The sequence below is a fragment of the Opisthocomus hoazin genome, chromosome 11 (genome assembly GCF_030867145.1).
Source record: "Opisthocomus hoazin isolate bOpiHoa1 chromosome 11, bOpiHoa1.hap1, whole genome shotgun sequence".
NCBI lineage: Eukaryota > Metazoa > Chordata > Aves > Opisthocomiformes > Opisthocomidae > Opisthocomus > Opisthocomus hoazin.
In genome coordinates this window covers 11,256,556-11,278,901 of record NC_134424.1, presented here as the reverse complement: position 1 = coordinate 11,278,901, position 22,346 = coordinate 11,256,556, and the positions used below count along the sequence as shown (strand labels likewise).

At 46.2% G+C, this 22,346-nt stretch overlaps 1 protein-coding gene across 1 annotated transcript in view; it reads right to left on the bottom strand.

Moving 5' to 3' along the window:
• Positions 1-14,550, bottom strand: part of GRIP2 (glutamate receptor interacting protein 2) — a 298,775-nt gene extending 284,225 nt beyond the window's left edge. Inside the window, exon 1 of the mRNA XM_075432678.1 lies at positions 14,470-14,550. Coding sequence (XP_075288793.1) covers positions 14,470-14,524 — 55 coding nt within the window. The 5' untranslated portion in view covers positions 14,525-14,550. The remainder of the gene's footprint in view (positions 1-14,469) is intronic.
• Positions 14,551-22,346: the final 7,796 nt, after the last annotated feature.

The window sequence follows — 22,346 nt, the reverse complement described above, 5'->3', positions numbered from 1 at the left end:
TTATCTAGAGCCTGATATATTATTTCTTTGCATGCCTTGCTGGATGGCAAAAAGAATGTAATTAAAATTAACTCCAAGACCAAGATGTAAACCACCAACACATTAGAAGTTGCCCCACAGGCTTTCTGCTAAAAGCACAGGTAACCACTCAGCAAGATGTCTTGACAAACAAATACAAGGATTCAGATTCCTTGGGATCATTTAGCTGAACCCTATTAAAAATCCCTCTCTCCATCTCTGCCTGAATCTCTGAAGCCAAGGGCTACACATCTGTAACTCTACGGCTCATGGAGAAATTAGTTGCCTTGAAATACAAATAGTTTTAAAACAACTAAATAGTTTAAACTGCCAGTGTGTGGGAGGAAAAAGTCATTATTTTATAGTGATCAGAGGTGTCTGAGGTGCTTCAGAGAACACACAAAGGCACAATCCCCGTAGACCTTACAATCAAATTAACTTAATTAACCATGTTATTTCCCTATTTCCTGGTAACTCCTTAAATCAATGAACTAAGACTTAATACCAAAGTACATAACAGGAGGTTTATTGATCATACCTGCACACAACACTGACTGATCTCCCAAAGTCAAGGCTTGGCATAAAACCTATAAAAGATACTTCAGTAGCAGACTCTCACTTCATTGTCCCCAAAGCCTTGTGCAGGTATCAGAGATAGGAAAGAAACAATGAAGAGGCAGGGACTGAAATCTTAACAGCAAGAGAACAAGCAAGCATGAGCTCAATGTTAGTCTATATTACAAAAAGCAAGAGAATCATTACAGTATTATTCAATTTTAAAATAAAAATTTTACATTTGTTCATCACCTCTCACAAAGGGGGATCCCAGAGTATTTTACAAGTTAATAAGGAAGCCAGATGTGCAGCCAGTCATTTCTCCACATCCTCTCCACACCTCCTGTGGCTACCTAAAGCCCAGAACAAACGAGCAGCTCCTCAGCCCGGACATGGAGGAGCAGAGGAGAGGCACAAATTTGCCAAAAAGAAAAGCTGCAGGGAATTTGCTTGCAAGACGATTCAGACATCCCCACACAAGGAACTCTAATGGGAGGTGTGCTTTACACCAGCTCCAGCCCCTCTATCTGTCACTGCCACATCTCCTCAGCAAGGGCACAACATCCAAGACCAGCAGGTCAATAGAAAGACCACAGGCACCCCTAAACACAGGGCACGTATCCCTGATCTTGCCTCCCAGCACAAAACACCACCAGCCTCTCTTTCCTTATTGCTGATGACTCTTCACTGTATCTTCTCTGCTTGCAGAAGTTAACCATGCAGCCCTGTAACATGGCATTGCCATGGCCAGTAACTGGCCATAAGCTCTGTATTGAGTTTGCAAGGCCTCAGCACTGAGGCTCACCAGGCTTGCCATCTGAACTTTTCTTGACCTGCCTACAGCTTTGTTTTACTCCATTCAGCTGTGGCAGCAGTTTCTCTAATTGACCAGGTGTCTATGGCTTTGCTGTAGATCTCTGTATGGTACAACCATAGTCTCACATGGGCATTCACAACAAGCAGTTATTCTATGAAGAATGAGATATTTCTGGTCAACATGATGACAACAGCACAGAGAAATAGCACACTTGAGAAGCAGGGGTATAGAATGTGGCACAGGGGAACAGCAGCACAGGGTGGCAACTGATGGGACAGACTTGAGACTGGAGACCCCAGAGCTCTGAACAACTTACCCATGATCAGTTAAAGAAATACACACCTGGAGCTGGATTAAACTGCTTGTAGGGATAATGAAGAGAACAAATAGCATCCAACACACACAAGCTGTAACATAACCTGAAGCTGCAGACTGATAAGCAAAGGTGCAAAAGTGTCTCGGCAAAGAAAAAATACCCTAAGCAGATACTAACTGAGCAAGAAAAAACATCAATATGAACATCATATTCCACCAGTGAGTAACGTGCACATATAGCACATATAGCAATTTTAACTGCATTATTATTCTTCCTTTTTTCTGTAGCAATTATAGCTGGACTAATAAGGATTAGGCTCTTACAATTTCAATTACACTCACAAGAAGTTGTTGGCTTTTTATACACAAGGTGTACTACTATTTCACCTGTAAAAAAAAAAAATCTGAGTACAACATCAGTTACACACAATGTAGAGCAACAGCAGGCATGAGGGGACCCCTTAATCCGCTTTCACCAGCTCTTGTCCAGGATGATCTATTACCAGCTTCTAATGACACTGAGGAGGTTGTTCATTTTCAAGTAGGTCAGTGACTCATCATTTTAACTCACTTCCCTCTGCTGAAAAATCAGTGAGCTCCTGAAACAGTATTATCCTGGACGATTGGTGTTTTAACATCTCACTTACGGGGCAAGTAGACCCCAGAGATGCCTTCAATGCTGGGTCACCACAGTTGGCCAGAAAGATGGACTTACTGTCTTGGTGGGTAGCAACCACCTTCTGGGAAGAGGACAATTTTGCACAAAAGTTTTTGTGGATCTGTCTTCTCTTGCAGTGAAATAGGAATATCATCCACTAGAAGAAAGCTGCACTGTAATAAACCCATCCAGACACAGCACAGTCCAGCAAACCACCTCCATTCTCTTGCTTACTTGGCTGCATAAATGAGTTTTCCTACTTCCTCTATCCATACACAACTTGTTATTCTCCACTCTTCTTCACATTCCTAAGCATGAAAGAGGTAAATATCTACAAAAAGAAAATCTCTTCAAAGAGTTCTGCCCCTTTATTCACATAACGTTGCTCAAAACACCATCAGCATCACTCTCACAGCACAGATCAAAGTATTTGTGTTGTACGATGGTGCCTATTTCGCCTTCAACTCATGAGCCTGACTAACTCACTGCGTCAAAACTGTTTAAGGGTTTAATAGCTTGCCGGTGGCTAACCAACATGGCTGGTTAGCAGCAGGCTGAGGAGGTGACAGGTAGATGGGGAACAGGACTCGCACACCAACTGTCAGATCAGCTCAGAGCAGTGCTTCGTCAGGGGAAATTTGCTGGGCTCCAGACAGAAATTCTGAACAAGGAAAGCTGTGGGTGGGGAAGAAGCAGGGTTTGCACAGGGGCAGAGGCTCTAGAAAGGAGTTTGCAAAGCTGATGGCCACCATCACAACTCTAGGGTGTTTTCCCAGCTTTTGCTTTACTTGGTGTTGAGGTTCAACAGGTCAAATGCTGGACTACTCCATTGCACAGAGGCACAGCTAATAATGATATTGCACCTACTTAAGGGCTACGAAAAGCCTCTAGCGCCAATAATAAGTTAGATTCACACCCAAAAAACCCTACCGTGTTCACATACAGAGGAAATTCCTCAACTGTTATAAGACACCGTAGAGCCAGCCATCACCACCCACCCCAGTAATGCAAGGGCTGCCTTGTCAGTAGTTTTGCCTTATACCTTGCTGAAGAGATTCCCCACTTCTATGCAGGGACTTTGACAACATGCCTGTCAGGCCAAGACCCAGGCACAAGGGACTTCCCTGCAGTGCAATTTAACACTACTCTCCCTGCACACTGCTGAACAGCACCTATAGCCAGCTGCATAAGAGCTGGATTTCTGTAAGAAACTTGCAGCTGCAGAGGGAGATAACAGTGAAACAAGCCCTTTCGCTCCACACTCCCTCAGCTCCCATCCCTTGCTCTGACCTCCACGCTCTTCACCACTATAACGACACAAAGCACCAACACTGCAGCTTGCAATTCAACATCATAGCATGATTTTGTGGGAGAAGAGAAGCGAAGGACAAAAGTGGCACCCTGAGGACTTTAAGCTCACCAGCTAAGTCAGTGGCAAGGCCACAAAGGGTGGTCAGGAATCGGTGTCCCCTTGCCCTGCTGGGAAACCCCCAGAGAGGGGCAGCTTCTTCAAGCAACAGTTGGGAAAGCAGATGGGTAACAGAGGATGGCACTCCCTGGCCAAAAGCCATGCTTCCTCCTAACTATTCAGAGGCAGCAACTGGATGGCAGTCACGGCAGTGTTTCCTGTTGCTGAAAAACTCCTGGGCAGTATGTGACCCTTGGCAAGGACCAGCCCCAAAGCGCAGGGCTAGTGCTGGCTGCGAGAGCAGCACAGGGCTCATCATGGAGCAAGCCCAGCTCTGCGAGCTGGAGACACACGGCTGTAGCACAGCCCACCCCCAGGCAAGGACACATTACAGCCAGCAAGCCTCACCTTACAGCAAGCCCTAGAGAAACAGAGCATCACAGCCTGGTTTGCTATTTTTTTTTTTGCTTACTGATCCCCAGCCCACTTACTAACAAGCCCCTGTGTAGGCACAGTGACAGTGAAGGAACTACATTAAAGTAGGACAGGATATGCCAAAAAGCCAATTACAATGGCTATTCAAAAAAAAAAAAAACCAACCCACACAACCCATGAGCCATCCCTATACATGGCCAAACACCCTTAGCAGGCGGGGGTAGGAAAAGCAGAATAAATACAATTAAAGCAGCAAGACAGACAGCTCAGCTTTGTGTTACACTTGAAATGCAGTCTCCGGAGGCTGAGGAAGCAGCATGACTGACTATGGTGAATTTCAAAATTCCTCAAAGGCAGGTTGCCTAGATGTGCAGCCAGACAGGCTGCTAACAGCGCCTAATTTACTAGAGGATTATCACTTGATATAACAGATGGAAACCAGATTAGATAGCTAGTAAACTCGCAACACAGATCATTACTGTAGAGGGAAATTTTTATCCACTTAAACAGAACTTTTTGTTCTGTCCAGCTGTGTGCTGCAATGGATTTGCAGCCCTGTGCCAGGAATACATTTTCTACCACATTTTGGTCATTTGTCCAAATATTTTGCACAGTTGGCATAGTTCCAAGTATGAAGATGTTAAGCAGAGAAGTTATGATCTGAGTGCCAAAACCTTTTAAAGTGCAGTCATTACTCATGTCCTACAGACGTGAAGACTGGGGCATGCAGAGGTTTGCAGACTGTTTTTTCAAGTGGCACAGAACTCCTCAGTCCCATTAATTTCAACTGACAAGAAAATTCCCCAGCACTCTGAGAAACTAAACAATAATTTTATTTTGTTCAAAGCCCTACACTCACTCGGGAACAGAGCTAGGCACAGGACCAAAAGGCCTGTGGCTTAATCCCCAATACTAACTGGCTAATTAATAAGTGCCAGCCACACTGGAATTGATGTAGTTACCACTGGACTACAACCTGATCTGTTGGGGAACATGGCAGCTATTTCATGCAACCAGGTGCTACTACACAAGGTGTTTGGATAGGATGTAAAGAAGGACACTAAGTCTATGAAACATGCTGGAGTAGCAAAATATGACCAGTAAGTTGGAGCAAGCTCACAGCATCAATATCTCATCTAAACACACGCTATGGGATTTACAGCATGCCTGAACTTCACTTTCATTTGAGACAACCTAGAGGCAGCACATCAGCCTCCAGACCCACGTGGGGACAAAGCCCAAACATGCTATCTGCAGCTACCTTCCAACCCCCTGAGAAGGAACCTCCATAACTTGTGGCTTCTGTGTTAAAAATCAATTTAAACCAGTTAGCCAAAAGCTGTTTGCAAATATTATTAAAAAAAAAAAAAAAAGGAAGGCAGGAACACCAAGTTATTTCTCTTTCATCCTTATTCACTCTCCAGCAACTTGTATTGATTTCTGCACTGCAGAGTTAAAGCAACTCTCATCTTTCATCTTCTCCAGTACTGCTAACGGCTCTGCCGTGGTCACTCACTCACTTTTCCTGGGGCTGAGCATTAGCTTTAAGATTTGTTCCTCCACTCCCCATTCCCTCTTATTGGTCTAGAAAGACTTCCTTATTTGAGTCAGAAGAAAATACTCCTGCAGTTTAAAGGGCCTCGGCCACTGACAGGCATAAGGAGGCAAATGAGAGCATTGTTGCAGTGACAGTATCCACAAGACCATATCATCTCTGGACACTGAGGTACAGAAGAGGCAAGGAGCTGTCAATTACATCCACATCCTATATATAAGGTGTGCAGGTCAACCATATACCAGCTCTGAGCAGCTGTGTCCTTCACCAAGCACACAGAGTTGCTCTTCTCCCAGGACCTGGCAGGATGCATCCTGCAGGAACAAGACCCCACAAAGCATGCTGGCTGCAATAGGTTTTTTCAAGTCACTGAAGACTGCCAGTCAGAGAGACCACATATACCCCTGCTTGAAGAGGAAAACCAGAGATGAAGGAAGGGTGAAGAGATAATGCTCCCAAGGGAAAGACAGAAGCAGCACTGCTCCCTGCCTTGCACAGGCGCCCCCATCACAAAAAAGGGAGGTCCATGAGCTTTTGGGGTTTTTTATGGACAATATGTACAATAAGAAGATTGACTGCCTCCTATTCCAAGATGAAAGTAAGCACAAGAATATTTAATCTAGAAGCAAAAAATTCATTCCCAATAGTGCCCTCTGTTCAGGATTAACACATAACCCTGGGACAAGCTGCTACAAATATTTACTAACTCATCCTCCCAGCTCTTTGCTATATTCATCCCACCGTGACAGCCCCAGGGAATTTCCCCAGATTCTCAGGAGTCAAAAGCAATGCATCTGGGCAAGATGGTTTTAATGAGGGAGCCGCCACTCCTAGAGACATCATCATTTCCTGGAACACACATAGAAAAGACAGAACCCGCATCAGGAAAGCACATTGGTACCAAGCAAGGAAAGAGCAATTTAGTATTGCTAATTTCTGTAAAACTGTCACACTGCCTGACAGTTTGCCTTATTCTTATTTTTCTCCTTGTTTCTTTGCATCTCATTTGTTGCTAAAGCTTCAAGACCTCTCCTGCAAGGGGATGTAAATGAAGACAAGCCCCCCATCCCTCCATGAGTCCATATACTCTGCTCTTGTCAAACTGGGACCAGAGGCATGAGAGGGGCCCCTCGATGCCCAGACACTGTATGATCACCTGAACTTTGCCCTGAGAATGGAGAAGTAGTCTGGGGTTTTGGTTGGGGTTTTTTGTTTGGGTTGGTTTTTTGTGTTTTTTTTTTAACTGGAAGACAGGAGAGAAAAAAAAAATCCAGAGGCCACTCTTAGCTCCATCCCACAGGACCCAAGTGAGATCTTTCAAGCTTGATGTAACCATTGCCTCTAGTAGCAGCTCCCCTCTTGGGATAGATGAGGCAATACTTGAATGTGAGCCAGGACCTTTACTTCTCTGCACAGATGAATGAAGTGTCACCAAGATGACTAACAGCATCATATGCACAAGAAAAGGTGGCAATATCTATAATCCAAATACATACTCAGAATAGCCTCCGACTCCAGCAACAACATGGCAGCCAGCGTTAAAATAACTGCTAAAGTGAAAGCTCTGTAATGCCTTGTTCACAGTGCAAATAAAGTTGTTAAGCAAAAAAGTCTGTTACTTCATAGACAACTTGAAGAGTGCAGAATTGAATTTATTTTGCAGCCTCAGCAAGAGGTTTCTACTCATCAAGACACAGCAGTTTAGCTGGCAGGGTCACCGACACCTCCACTTAAACACACAGATAAGATGTGGATCTAACCACATCTTAATGCACAGCGTTTCCTTGATCTCAAACAGCACATGGTAGCCCCCTTCTCCTTAAACGCAGAGTGGTCTTGGTGCAAAATACCTGAAGCTGTCAGAAAAATATGTTTGATGGAACCAATTTTCCAGTGGAAAGCTGCTCTCCCATGCTATCAGTGGAATCAGCAAGTTTTGCTGGAGCCAGAAAACAGTTTGGCTCAAAAACATGAGCCAGTAATTACTAGATGCCAAGTTCGTCTAACATTAATGAGGGGGGAGTCAGTAACAGGGAAATCACCATAATTGTAGAATTTATTTGTTTTAGTTATTTGAATCTCTTCATCTTCCAAAGACAAGGAGAGGAAGAAAAAAGTGGGATAAAAAAGATAATTTGTTCTCTTGACAAGAGGGCTGAAAAAAACAATCCTGCCCGAATTTTAAACAGAAAACTTTATTACTTTTCCTCTCAATGGAAGGAGTCCATAGGAAGATGAAGTATAACAGGACAAAATGCAGACCCTTCCAAGAAGGGATGTTTTATCCCAATGAGTGGTTCACCCAGGCCAAGCACTGCAGAAGAGAAGCTACCATTTCCAACACAGTCCAGCAGCATGGGATTTATTTTCCAGATCACACACTGCCAATCCTCCAATCCTACTTAAACCACCATCAATCCACAGTAGTGATACTAGTTTCAGGAACGCAAAATAGACATTTACATGGCATAGCTACATTTGGGCCAAGACCTGTATGCAAAAACAGTTGCCGTACATGCAGGGTCATCACCAGCATTCACTGGAGCAGGCAACACGTGGCTCCTCTGGGATGAGCATAGCAAGTTTTTGACTTGCTCTAGGCATTACGCAAGCCTTTCAGGCTTAGATCACTGCTCAGAGCTTCAAGGGCTAGGACTGGCTTTTAAAAGAAATTGCTCCATTTATGTGGTGCAGAGCTCCAGAAACACCTAATTCACTGTCTCAGGGCTCATCTACAAAGGGATAATTTCAGAGCTATACCCTGATAATTATTCTACTATAGTTACACCTCCATAAGTTAACTTCTGTTTCAAAATAAGTGATTTCAGTCTATCATAATGAAGTCAAGTAATTAACAAAGTCTTTCTCATCCTAAAACAGGACACCCATAAGAAGGTCTACACAGTCTTAACTACAGAAACAGATGACCTGGCATTGAGCACACACCCTAGCAGAAAGCCCTCCTTTGGCTATCCACCCACCAAGGCCCTGGCTGTGGGTATAACCAAGCAGCTCCCCTGCACTTGTGCCTACTTAGATCCAAACAGCAAATGAAAAAAGGCAGAGCAAATCATCCACCTCTTAGACTTGCTACACACCTCAATTTAACCTTAGCAATCTTCACCTCAGTGCAACCTGGAGCATCAGAGGACCTCTGGGTCAGCAGCTGCAATCACAGCTTGAGACTGGAGCTGTTTCAAGTATCACATCCACTTCCTGGGAATTGCCCACGTGCTTTTCCACTACGCTTGGGATGAGCTCATAGCAACACCAACAGGTCTGGAGAGCAATAAGCATGGCCTGAATCCAGACAGATCTGACAGTTCTTCCCACTCTGAAATTCTCCTGGCTCCCACAATTCATGGTTTCCATCATGGTCTTCAGCTTCCCGAAAGGTTCCCCCAACACTTCCCAGCCTTGGCACCTCTAGAGGGAGAACATGCCAAACCACTGCAGCTGACGCATTTACTCAGCACTGAGCATCACTCAGCATTGCTAATAAAATCTCCTTCACAAGAGGCACTACAGAGTGTAAGAGCTTAAGAAAGTGAGAGCAGAACTGCATGATGTCCATACAGTTTCATATGGCCACATTCTGTGAACACAGGATCACATTCAGGTAGTAAAATCTGTCAGACCACTTCAAAAACCAAAACAATGATCAATATCTGTCTTTAGTCAAATTTCAACAAGGCTTTAGAGTCATTATATAAAACCCTTGTGGCTTCATTCAAGTTGTGCAGGACTTCTCAATCAGAGCTAGATTTTATGATTGCTGAAGGACATGATCAGAAGCAGCAGCCCAAGCTCAGCGCAGCATGACAGTGTGACAGCCTGTGAGGAGTGGAGCAGCGAAGCACAGCGCTTGGGTGCAGCTGTTACTCCCTCACTTGATGGGTGCCAAATCCACATCAACATATTAATGAACGAAAAAGAGCCCATCAAAGTCTAGCAGGATTTGCTCTGGCTGTCCCATCAGTTTGATGAATGAACCTTACCCCTTCAGCATTGCCACCACAGCCTTCAAGCAATCCTAATTCCCCACCACACTTTACTGGAGGGTCAGAACCTCTATTTCCACATTTGTTTAAAAGCAGTGGCCTGTGTAACGAATATTACCAACAAACAGCAGCCCATAAATTCCTGAGCACTCCATGTGCAAGTCCTCATCTCTGACAAAGCTTGGATGCACCGTAAGAGTATCACATGCAGGACTATATTAATACGCTGCATTCAACAGACAAACATAACAGCCCTTCAACCACAGCACAGTTCAAACAGCCCTTCAACCACAGTACAGTTCAATTGCACGCTATTTAAGAGACAGCTATCCAGCTGAATTTCTTTACTGAAAATTAAGTGGCAGTATAATAGATCACGTCATTGTAGGTTGGGATGAAAAGACTCTGCAAGAAAATGTATCGAAACTCAGACTCAACCTAGCTCTGAAAGATGGTCCTAAGATGACTTAACAAATACAAAAGCCTCCATTCTCAATGGCTGAATTATTTCTGATATGGCAAGCTCAAAAGTGAACACTTCATTTTAAGCAGCAGAATAGTTCAACTGATTTCAAGTTATGCACACCACACAGATTGCAAGATCAAAATGTTTATGGGTAAGTGAACAAAAGACAACTCACATTATTTAACAGTTACTATTTTAGTTATTCTACACATCACACACACATCACAAACAACATGAAACTCAATGAAAGATCTTCTAATTTTCTGCTAATCATGCAAAACCAGCAAATTTTCATCTTATTGGGATGTTTCTCCTTGATGTGTGTGATTAAGTAAAGAAGCAGCCCATTTCCAGTCATAATCAGTTTCACAGCTATGGAGCAAAACACCCTGGCACACTGTTCTGAGGACAGAATAAAAAGCTGATGTTTATAGGCCAGCTGTTATAAACCCCCTCCAGACAGACTGTTGTGATATTTTTACCTTCTCATTATAAAAATTTTAAAATCTCTGCCAAAATCATAGAAAACCACCCCCCTGCTAAATTTTCCCCTGGGGTCCCACTCCTGCCAAATTGCACCTGCAGCAAGATAATGCAGGTAAGAAAGGGAGATCTGGCAATGGGTTTTTACTTTGTTGCCCTCATCCTGCACCATGAAGAATTTCCCTTTCCCCACGCACCACAGGACACCTCTGCCCATGGCTGCACAGCAGCCAAATGCCCCTATATGTGCCTACAGCTGTTTCCAAGGTAACCAGCACAGAGCTGTATACAAGAGAAGGAAGCAAACAGCAGCAACGTAACCCTGCAATATCGTCACTTTTTGGAGCAGGTCTGAGTTGCCCCTTTCCCCGCCTGCTTTCCAGTTGCCCCATGATTCATGCAAGGGGTGGGTAACTCACTTTGCATTTTATAATCCCATTACGTCAGTCTTTCTTAAGGTTTGGGTTGTTTGGGGTTTTTTTAACTAAAGCATCATATCAGACTTAAGGCGAGAGTCAAATTCTCTGGTTTTACTGAAGGAAAACCATCTGCGGGAGAAAGGGGAATTATATTGACAACTTAAATTTACACTCAAGCCCTGTATTCCCTCCCAGCAGAATGGAAAAATCTCATCGGTTTAGCAAAGGGCATCTGCCCACTACTGCAACCCATGTTATACAAATCATATGCTTCTAGGTAACACTTATTTTCACCAGTTAGGATAAAAGCATCTCCACTGCTGTCTGCAGTTTATTATTTCTCAGCATCCAGTTTCCAAATCCACTCAGATGTGCCAAAATCCCCACAGGCTTTCCCACCTGCCCACATACATTCATGCTCCCAAAGCAGAAATTAGCCTTTGCTTCTTTTGCTAATGAAAGCCTGGGAGCAGCAAGAATACAGTCCAAATCCTGCAGTCCTCACATAAAGGACAGCAGCATGAGGGGGTGAATCAAGATGGGAAAGGGTCTGTCATGGCCAACAAGTTCACCCTGCTGCCCCAAGAGAGGGCCAGCTATCAGAGAGGTAAATCAGCACCAAGATCTGGCCACACAGCTCTGTAGAGAGCAGTGATGGACCGAAGTGCCAGGATGTACACTCAAATATCCGCTCCCAGGTCCAAGACAACCCCAGTTAGAGAGCAGCAAATCAACCCCCTGACTTGGGAGTTAGCTGTTATTGATACAGGCTAGAGGGAACACATATTCCACCAAGAATTTCCAAGCCATTAACATCAATTTTTTTTTTTCTGCATGAAACAGAATAAGGAGTAGTATGTCCCACGCACAAGCCTTTTGTGGTGGGAAACAACAATACATTACAGAATGTAGCATTGCTGCACACTGGTAGGGAGTCACCCTCATCCCCCAAGAGATGGAAATCTTAAGGCAAAACATGTATAAGGAAACTCACTGTGAGTGATGTTTTGAAATGGCAATCATACTTCAGCACAGTTCACGTATATCTTGCATTTCTCTGTGACTTACCATGGCTGACCTTTCGAGTACCAACTGTGATTGATGAGGCTTCCAAACCAGCACTGAATGAAAGCAAATTGCAAGAGATACTCATCACATTAATATTCAGTAACTAAAATATACCACTCTTCTCATCACAACTGTGCTCCTGCTGAACGCCAGGACATTTCCTTTAGAAATTCAGGTACTGCAGTCCTCAAAGGAAGTTAACATGTCGATGGGCCAGAGCACACACGCCTGCAGGAGAAGGTCCCCAGCTTAGATACGTGAAACAAAAACTACCATATCTGCATAGCCATGGAGATACCAACAAGGCAGACATAACTTGTTTTGAATAAGGAAAGCCAGAAGTCAGTACTTCGTCATAGACTGGAGGTTGATTTGCAGAATCAAAGTCAGAAAAGAACCCTGCAGAGATTTCCTGGCAGTGTTATACGTGACATGTGAAACCTTCTCTAGCATCCTATTAAAGCCCATACCATACCTGTTAATACTGCAGTGCCACAAAAACATTACCAAATACTTCCTCTGCTACCCCTGCAGAGTTAAACGCTGTAAAACAGCCGTCAAACTGCTTGCCTTGGGGAAAGGGGAAAGAAGTTCGCTACAAACTCAGCACATTCTTTAGCAGGCATGTACCTCCTCCTCTTCTACACAGCTCACCAGCTCAAGCCTGCAAGATTTATTCCTCCAGATAAACCGTTCTACGATTAACTAAACGGTAACTTCCAAAGACCGACTACTCTTGAGGCACCCATGGAAATAAATGCAGTCTCACTCGGGAAAATGCCCAGCGTACTTGAAGGGAGGCACACCAGTCACAGACTCACTGCAGTGCTGGGACTGAAGTCAGAGGAAGGGAAGGTGAGGAGGAAAGGCATTACATAGACCCCAGAGATCAGAGCCAGTACTTGCACATGAAGTCACAAAGAAAGCAACCCGATAAACACACTAACCCAGTAGAACTGTACATCAAGGGCTCACCGCTGTGAGTGCTTCATAAGGTCCCTAAAGCCATCCCTGGTCCAGCAGTGCAAGAGCATCCCTGTCAGCTGCAGCAGGGCAGCGTTACGAAGCACTGCACCATAACAGAGCTGAATTCACTCCGATGGGTCTCAGTGCGTCGAGAAGGGGATCGCTTTGCTCTTCTACAGGACAAGATTTTTAACAGCTTCATCTCAGGTGGCTGGAGTCTCCAAGTGGAAGTTGTGGTCCCAGAGGGGTCAAATATCAGAAATAGATGGTGTTGTCCCAGAGCAGTGGGAGTAAAGCAGCATCATCAGAAAGACTCAGCAGCTGAACAACTGTCCTGACACCTTACAGAGCATCTGACAGCACAATTTCTCTCCATGCTTATTAACCAGCAGGACCAGAGAATTCCCTGATTTCTGCATTACTTGCACCAAACGATGCAACAGTGTCACTTCAGATATTTAGTAAGTCTGCTTACCAGCGCACAACCCAGAGAGGCAGTCAGGGGCAGGGATGCAAGACAAAATCCTGCCGTTAACCACTTGCACCAGAGCAGCTGAGGTTAGCAAGAGACACATTCCTGCTCCCTTCCGCCCATCCCAGATCAGCTCCTCCACCTGAGCCTAATGAGAGCACACGAGAACCACACTTCGTTTCGAGACATGAACTTCCCCCCCACCCTCACCTCTGTGCCTCTCTAAACCCAGGAGCCGGAGCGCGAGGTTTAACCCCCCTTAGGCTGTGCCACCTCGTGGATGTCTCCTCCCGACTTCCACGAGCTGGAGATCCAGCGTTTATTTAACATCACACTCTTGACCACGTAAACAAAATAACTGACAGTCACCGGGAGCACCAGTAAGCAGCACGACAGGAATGGGGCTACCGCGACACGTTCTCTGTGCAATTCACAAACCCCTTAATCCCCAGCTGGAGCTGGGCACTGGGAACCATCACCAGCTGGAAACAGCAGCGCCAGGAGCCGGGGAAAGTTAGAGCTCAGGTGCTGCAAGCCCCCCTAAATACCCAGCAAGGTCCGCGCAGCCACCTCTCGCTCCCGCTTGCCCCCACCATTCAAAGGGGGGGAAAAACCCCGAGAAGCGGAGACCAGACAAGTCCGGAGCTGGAAGGACAGGTTTGCTGCAGCAAAGTTTACCAGCACGGAGAGCATCCCTCTCCAGCCCCTCCACCCGCGGAGCTCCAGGCCAGCAGAGGACTGACCCCCTCCCAGGGAGACCGCCCCCAAAATAAGAAAAGGCGAAGCGGAGGGTAAACCCCATCCCCTCCGCCCCCCTTCCCCCCCCCGCTCACCGTCCTCCTGCATCCGCTGCAGGCACAGAGCGAGGCTCTTCCTCCAGCCCGGCATCGCGGCGGGGGCAGCGCTGCTGCTGCCGTTGCCGCCCCCCGGGGCAGCGGCGCGGCTCGGGGGGGCCCGGGGGGGCCGGCGGGAGCGGCGCTGCCGAGCACGGCCGGGCTCCCCGCCGCTTTATCGCCGGGCGGTGCATGCGGCGGGGCGGGGAGAGGCGGGGCCCTGCGCACACCCCCGGGCGCAACGCCCGCCCCGCCGCCAGCGTTAGGAAAAATTATGCATAGAGAGATGTATTTTATATGTATTTTTCCCCTGGCGGGGTCTTGCTTAGGTAGTACGGGCCCCCGCCTGCTGCCCAGCGCCGGGGGGTCTGCGGGTCCCGAGTCGCCAGCTGACGCTGAACGAACCCACGGCGGGGGGGGGGGGGTGCGGAGAAGGCTCTGCTGGTGCTCCCCGTCCCCGTCCTGGCAGCTGCCCGGCAGCCCCACCGCAGGGGTGCTCGCTCGCAGCCCGGGTTCTGGGGCAATGAAGTTCCACAACAGCCAGGCTGACCCATTGCATCTTTTTCACGACCACTTGCAGTCGAAGTGCGGGGGGAGGGGACTGAAAATCATCTTTGTCGTTTCTTCATATTCCAGAGGTTTCGGTGCTTTTACACCGACACAAAGGAGATGTTTATTGCATACGCCAGGGTATTCAGGTTTTTAATTTCCTGGGGGCAACATATCTCCGCAGTGACTAGTGGCTCTTTTCGTTCTTCATTAAGCGTTTTATTAGCTGGCTGGAAGGTCTAACTCCACATATCAGCCTCCCTTTGTGAGAGTGATAATATTAGGTGCAACATCTGCTATAATGTAAAATACTATGGACCAAGCTCTCCTTGGGGTAGCATGAGCTCATTCCAGTTTCAGCAGGCTAGTGCCTGACACCCCTGGGACTGGGCAGGGCAGCTGCCATGCCGAAGGAATACACCCGTCTAGATGCATCCATACGGACTTCAGCTTAATTTCAGCCCCATTTTTCCATCCCCACCTGAATGAAAAGCAGTTGTCAGAGGACAGCCGAGCAGCCTGCCGAGGGGCCGCAGCCTCACCCTCTGTGCTCCGCCCCCAGCTCATGTCTGAGCAGCATTTGCCATTTTGGGCGCTGGCAGCCAGGTTTACAGGGCAGCCAAGTGTGACACGGCCTATGCCAAGCTGGGCAGCAGGAGTCTGGAAACCTCTCTACTGCCCAGTGAAGGCTGAAGTGGCTCAACCCAACGGCCTTTTGGAGAGGGTCTGCTTGAAACAACCTCCGGCAGCTCTGTGCACATCCAGGGAAAAAAACAGTTTCTGCAAAAATGGGTCTGAAAGCAGAAACCTACTAAAGTCCACAACTTTGAGGGGAGTCTGAAGGAATGAGGATCCTAACTGAGGTACTTGAGTTAAATACATATGGCTAAATTAGCTAAATATTGTTTTATTCCCCCTTCACAGGTTTTTGAAGAGCAGAGTGGGAGCCGGGCTGGAGAGGATCTGTTTTGAAGTTACTATCAGCAGTGTGTTCTCCCAGCGAGTTAGGCTGGGATAATCATCACCCCATAAGAACAGCTCTCCTCTAAGAGTCTGCAACACTGCGGAGGGCAGACAGTGGCATGCAGCACCTGAGAACTGCACGAGAGGTGCCCATCACAGCAAAGCAGAGCAGCACTGTACAGACTGACTCCCTTCCGTGTTCCTAACCAGGGCGTTACCCATCAGTTTCAAGGACAGTGGTGGGAGTGATGGCACCTGGAGCCTTATTCCAGCCAGCTGGAGAGATCACTTCTAAGGGAGACTGCCCAAGGACTGCCAGCAGGAGCAGTGCTCAGACCTGCCTATGCCCTGCTATCAGCACAGAAAACTTCAGACAAAAAGATGGTTTTGCCCACATTTACCATCAGAGTAGAAACATCAGTAGGGATTGACTCCCCATCCATCTACAACTTCTTAAAGAGCTTCTTTCTTTACACTAAACGAGGCACATTTTCGCAGCTTGCTCCCCAGGGGAAAACACAGCCCTCCACAATTTCATTCCAAAGGTACCCGGTACCTCTGGGACTTGCAACAAATCACAGCTCCATAGCTGGATTGGATCAGGGCACATCACGCTAACTTATAGGAAGTTTGCGATATGCACCAAATATTCTAGCTGGCAGCAAAAACTCAGCAGCTTTTTAGAGAATGACTAATCTGAAGCCAGCATATATCCTGGTGGAGGGAGACGATGCCTGTTCAATAGTTAAAACGCAGCACATGGAGACAAACGCTGTTGAATTACATGACTGACTCAACCACCCACACAAGCAAATCACCTGCCCTTTCTGTGCCTTAGTTTCCTCAGCTGTAATTTAGAATTGCTTGATGATATTCGGATTCTGGGTATTAGAAAAGGATTCCCAGAAAAGTGATCTTTATTGATCTAACATTGCTCTCAGGAAAAGTAATGAGAGTCTGAGGAAAACATGACATAGGAAAGGGCTTTTAAAAGTAAGGTCAAATCGACACTTTTTGTACCTAAAAGCTCATCTGTTTTTGCCATTTAGACTGGCTGATCTCATAAGACCCTTTCCCTTAAATCTCTCTAGACCATCACGGCTACAACAGTACTACTTTTAAAGGACATTGGTGCCATAGAAATAATTAAACATGAAAACAGCAAGAAAATTACTAGCTCAAAATGTAGCTCAGGGCTTTTAACAATTGAGTTTGACACACACATTACTCTAGAAAGAGCCAAAGCTAGTGTGGCGAGGTTTTCTCAAGCACTGCATGTTAGCCTAACTTCAGTACTCACATGGGAAAGAGAAAACAAAACATAGCTAAAAACATCGTTAGTAAATTCATAAGCACAATCAACAGAAGACAGATGCCACAGTATATCTTTGGAGCGAAGTCGTGGAGGGATGTTTCAAGCAGCAGAAAGTCCATAGGAAACCTCAGAAGTTAATATCTGTGTCCCTGAGCAACGTTTAATCTGTCTGTATGACTGAAATGTCCAGCTGTAGGATTTTAGGCACCACAGTGACATCGATACTGCCACAACTTCAGAAGGAGCTGCTGTCCTCCCACCCAGCTGCACCATGGTTGTCAAACCAAATCTGTGAGGCAGACATTCCTCTTCGGCCACACGCGCTGGGACAGGATGGCCTGTTTTGACCAACTGAGGACTTCACTGTGGCCTGTGCATCGACTGTTTTGCCAGATGGTTGTCCTTGCCCCACTGAGGAACACACACAGAGTACAGCATGCCTGAAGTCCCAGCCATTTGCAAGTTGGGCAAAAGGTAAGGTCTCTGCCCTGCAGTGCCCGCAGCCTAGACGCACAGTGTGGCTCAGAACAAAAAGCAAGTTTTCCTTGCCTGTGTATTGGGGCATCTCTCTAGGGCTGGAGGAATGACGACAGGTCTTGAGTTGCAGGTTTGCTCTTAACAGGTTTGTAGAGAACACAGTCCCTACAGTCCTGGGTAGCTTCACTCTGCAGCTCCCTCCCAGCTGCTTTCTTTGGCATATGAGAGGAGAGAGCTGGGTCCACCATGCTTTAAATACCACTACAGCTGTAAAAAGAAAAGATGAAACCACCGAGTTTTCCAACTGTGGGAGGTGGCTACTGACCAGAAGTTCAGGTCTGTCACCAAGAATGCAAACCAGGCTTTTCAAGTCAGATGGATCTCACTCTCCCCCACACACTGTATGCACAAGGTGGCAAGCAATGATCTCGCGTGTGTGGTGAGAGAAGGCTCCCAAGCACAAATCCCATTTTCCTGCAAGGGTTAAAGGAGAATGTCCAGGCTTTTTAGCTTTTATTTTGACCTGTAGGCCTCCAGTCATCTCCAGCAAATTCTTCTGTCACTTTCCCTCACTTCATCAGCCCATAATGAGAATAAGCTGACTCCCTGCAACCAGGAAAGTTATTGAAATGAGACAGCCTTCACTTTCAGCTCCAAACCAAGTGATTCAAGAGTTCCCCTTTTGCCATTTCTGAGTCAGTGAGGATCTCACACTTGGGAGACCCTTAGGAGTGGTGTTCTGTCCTCCCACTACTCCCAGCAACTTGAGTGAAGATGTACTACTAGTGAGGGGGCACCCCACAAGGCCATACAGTTTCAACAGCGATCTGGAGGCATCATGAAACCCCTTGGGGAAACAGAGAAGACTGTGAGCTTTCCCCTCCCATATTGACCTCCTTCTACTGCCTGGCAGCATTCAGTAGCCAAGATCAAGCTAGAAATTACTTTGACCTATGTAATCCTGCACAAAGGAAATCTATTTAGGTATCTAGAATAATCTTTTTCTTTCTCTCTCCCCCTCCTGGACTTAATTAAGTAAAAGATAAATTTTCTTTCTCTACCAAGGCTGGGCTACTTTGCTAAGTGTTGAAGCAGTGCACCCGATATCCTTATAACTGTACATGAGCACACGGGGGACTATGGGCAACCTATTTCCATCCCACCATGACATACAAATAGCACACGGCTACTTTAATGAAGAACCAGTCTCTGCTTTCACCTCCAAGACACATGGAATTGGACTGGGGATATTAGGCATAAATCTGTGTCACAATACAGTGTCAGGGTGGTTTTGTTTCACTGATGACTGCCACACTCTTACCTGTGTGCAGCCGTGCGTCCCATAACCCACAGACAGCAGGGAACCGCATTGAGACCATGGAATTTAAAAAGAATCCTGTCATGGTAGAAGATTAAAGGCAATTTTGAAATGGATTATCTTCATTTTTCTACCACAATCAGAGGTTGATTAATAGCAAGTTTACTTGCTATACAGCTTGGTTCTGTTTTGCCTTAAACTCCAGCAATACAAACAGTTTACTTGTTTTGATGCCTGCTTCTTGTTAGAAACTTCAGGGCATACATTCATACTATGGATTTCTGCAGAAGTACTCATGTCCAGGTAGGTTTTGAAGGCTGGAAGCAATCTGTCATTCTGCCTCTTCTGGGTGATACTCATCTCTCTGAAAGGCTGAATACATTTTAGACAGACAGAATGCCTTTGGATTTCATTGACACAAGTATATAGCCCATTTATGGGCATCGTGAGGATATAGTCACCGCTGTGCTCTGTTTCTGCTGGAAGGGAGCTCAAGTGCTCCTCATTTCTGTCCCAAAGGCACACTTGGAGTCAGCTCCAAAGCTGGTTGCTCACCTCCTTCCTTGGAAATTATAGCATAAGCATGAAGGGGTTCAGACTAGTCCCTCACCTCCTTGCAAATTCATCTTTGTTCTGCAAGAGCCCTGTAAAGTAAGTGTGCAACGAGCTCTGAGCACTGAAGCAGTGAGGCTGCCTGCCAGCCAGCAAACCCAGTGGTATGACGTATCTCCGCTTTGAGGGTTCTTAACTTCTAGACACTGTTCAGAGCAAGCTGCCAAGACCATACACCTTTTCTGCCGAGATCACTAGACTGGATGTCCAGCTGGTGTTCCCAAACAAACATAATCTCATCACTTACTACCAACGCCCCACCACAGAGATTGCCCACATTTACCTCCTGGTGACTTATGAGCATGCAAGATGGTGCTGGGAGGACTACACAGAGTAGCAAGACAAAGCCAGAGGAGCTTTGCGTCTTCCTCACTGCTCGGCCAAAAACATCAGGGTTTAAGCAAGACTCAGAGGTCTGTGCCTCTTCCCCTGCTAACAGGGGGGTTAGGGCTGTGCAGTGCCCAGATCTCCACTGCAGCTGCTGCCTATTGATTCCCAGGCTACCGAGGCAGGTTTCAGAATTTCAATACACTGAGGTGACTATGTACATTACATGTTATTCTGTGTACCCTCCAAATCCAAGCAGTCGGCACAGAGCCTGAAGCGCTAGCAGCTAATAGTTGCTTAATACTGCTAACGTTCACTTACAACTGTGCAACAACAGAGACAACGCCATTTGGTCCCATCCTGTGTGAAAGCCTCCTCAGGGTGCCCAGCAGACAGCTTTGTCTGGGTTATTGTGAAGATGCTGTGTGATCTAGGAATCTGATTTAGGAAGACAGGAGAATTTAAAAACAAGCCTGAACTTACTCAGTCACAGCAATGCAAGCGCCACTTTTTTAACTTGTGATTGAAGATGCTGTTGCTGGAAACATGTTCTTTTCCTTTCAAAACTGCTTTCAGGACTCCCTCCTTCCCTTTTTTGCTTCTGTTAATTTCTCCCTCGCACATACCATGTTTCCTCTAAGACACACAGGCAGCATCACTAATAAAACGTCACCCATTTGCACCAAGTGTTCGCCTTCATGGAGTCACATAAGCAAGCAAGCAAGAACAGTGCTTATCACCACTTACCCACAGTAAAGATCTCCATACCACCCCATTGCAATTTAAAGGTTTTCACTCCAAGTATTCGCTTAGCAGCAAGATTTGCCTCTGGCTACATAAGGTTTCATCTCTGCTCCTCATTGCAGAGGTGCCTCAGGGGAGTTTTACAAACCACTTAAGTGAAAGAGTTATCAGGTACAGGATAGATGGCTCTGCACCATCAAGAATCCCAGGTATTAGACAGATCTCAGCCTGGGAAAGTTTCCATTTAGGACATACTCTACACTTTGCTTTGATTTCCTGACTGACAAACTTTTCTATGTGGGGAAGGATCTCTAAGCTGTCCCTACACTCCCAAACTGCATCTTTCTTGGTTACCAGCTGTGCAAGTAAAAATAGCTGCTTACCTGGGATTTGTCATTTCTCCCAGGAATAGCTTAGTGTCTTATAACAACCACGGGAGAAATACGCAGCAGAAGTACTTCTGTGCCATCTATTAGCATGACAGCAGGACCTACCATGCCCAGAACTCCATTTACAACTACACTGGAATGGAAGGGAGGACAAGACCAACCATCCCGAGTGCTCAGGCCAGCCAGGCTCAGGACAGCAGCTGGCAGGTTTGACTCCAACATGCTTGGTCCTGCTGATCCTACTCCGTCCAGACCCCATGAACTAGGAGCTGTGCTAAACGAGTTTGTGAGGTGAGTTTCAGTTGTGCTTCAGTGGCAGATGGCTCAGGACATGAAGACAGGCTTGGACCCACCCTTCATTCATGCCACAGTCTCAGGCTCCCTCCTGAGCCTCCTTTAAACCAGAGTGGGCATTAAGCACTCATGTCTTTCACCAAAAACCACTCGGAACTACTGCACTTGACAGTAAGCAGAGAAATACTATCCATCCATCTCTCAGTACCAAACATCAGCATTTGCTTCTCATGAAGACTACTTTCAATAATGCCACTAGATAAAAGTCAGTGTTTTCCTTTGCTCTGGTTGGTGAACAGAAGCAGTTCTGAGAACTGAGCAGGGTGCAGAAAGCAATGCTACAGCTCTGTCAACATATGTTAGAAGTCATTACTATGACTGTCTCGCTTCCTTGTCCTTCTCATTGTGACCCGGCTCCAGCTGTCAATAACACAGTAATGACTACAGCCCATTTCAGGTCAGGGAAGGAGGCAAGACAGCTGCAAATCATTGAGATTGACTGTTAGTCTTAATGGAAACGCTCTGTATTTTTGCATGTACATTCAAAGGGGATAGAAAAAGACAATAGTTGCCATTTCAGTGTTCTGATCTCTCCCCAGCTAGCTGGCAAGGAAACAAGTACTGTGGGCAAGTGTTAAAAGTAAAGCCGCTTCACTTCCCTGTAGTGCACATTCCCTCCTCCAGTGTTTTGTAAATACTGGAATTTACATTTTGTACGGCTCCTTGGTATAGCTGAGGAGTTGTTTGGCACTCATCAAGGCTTTAATAAAGCAATCATTGGACTTCTGCCTGATGTAGTTATTCATTTTGAAATATTATTCTAGTTCTCATTCCACTTGTCTATATTTGACTAATGGCAGCAGTGCCACACACATTTCCAAGCTCTCCC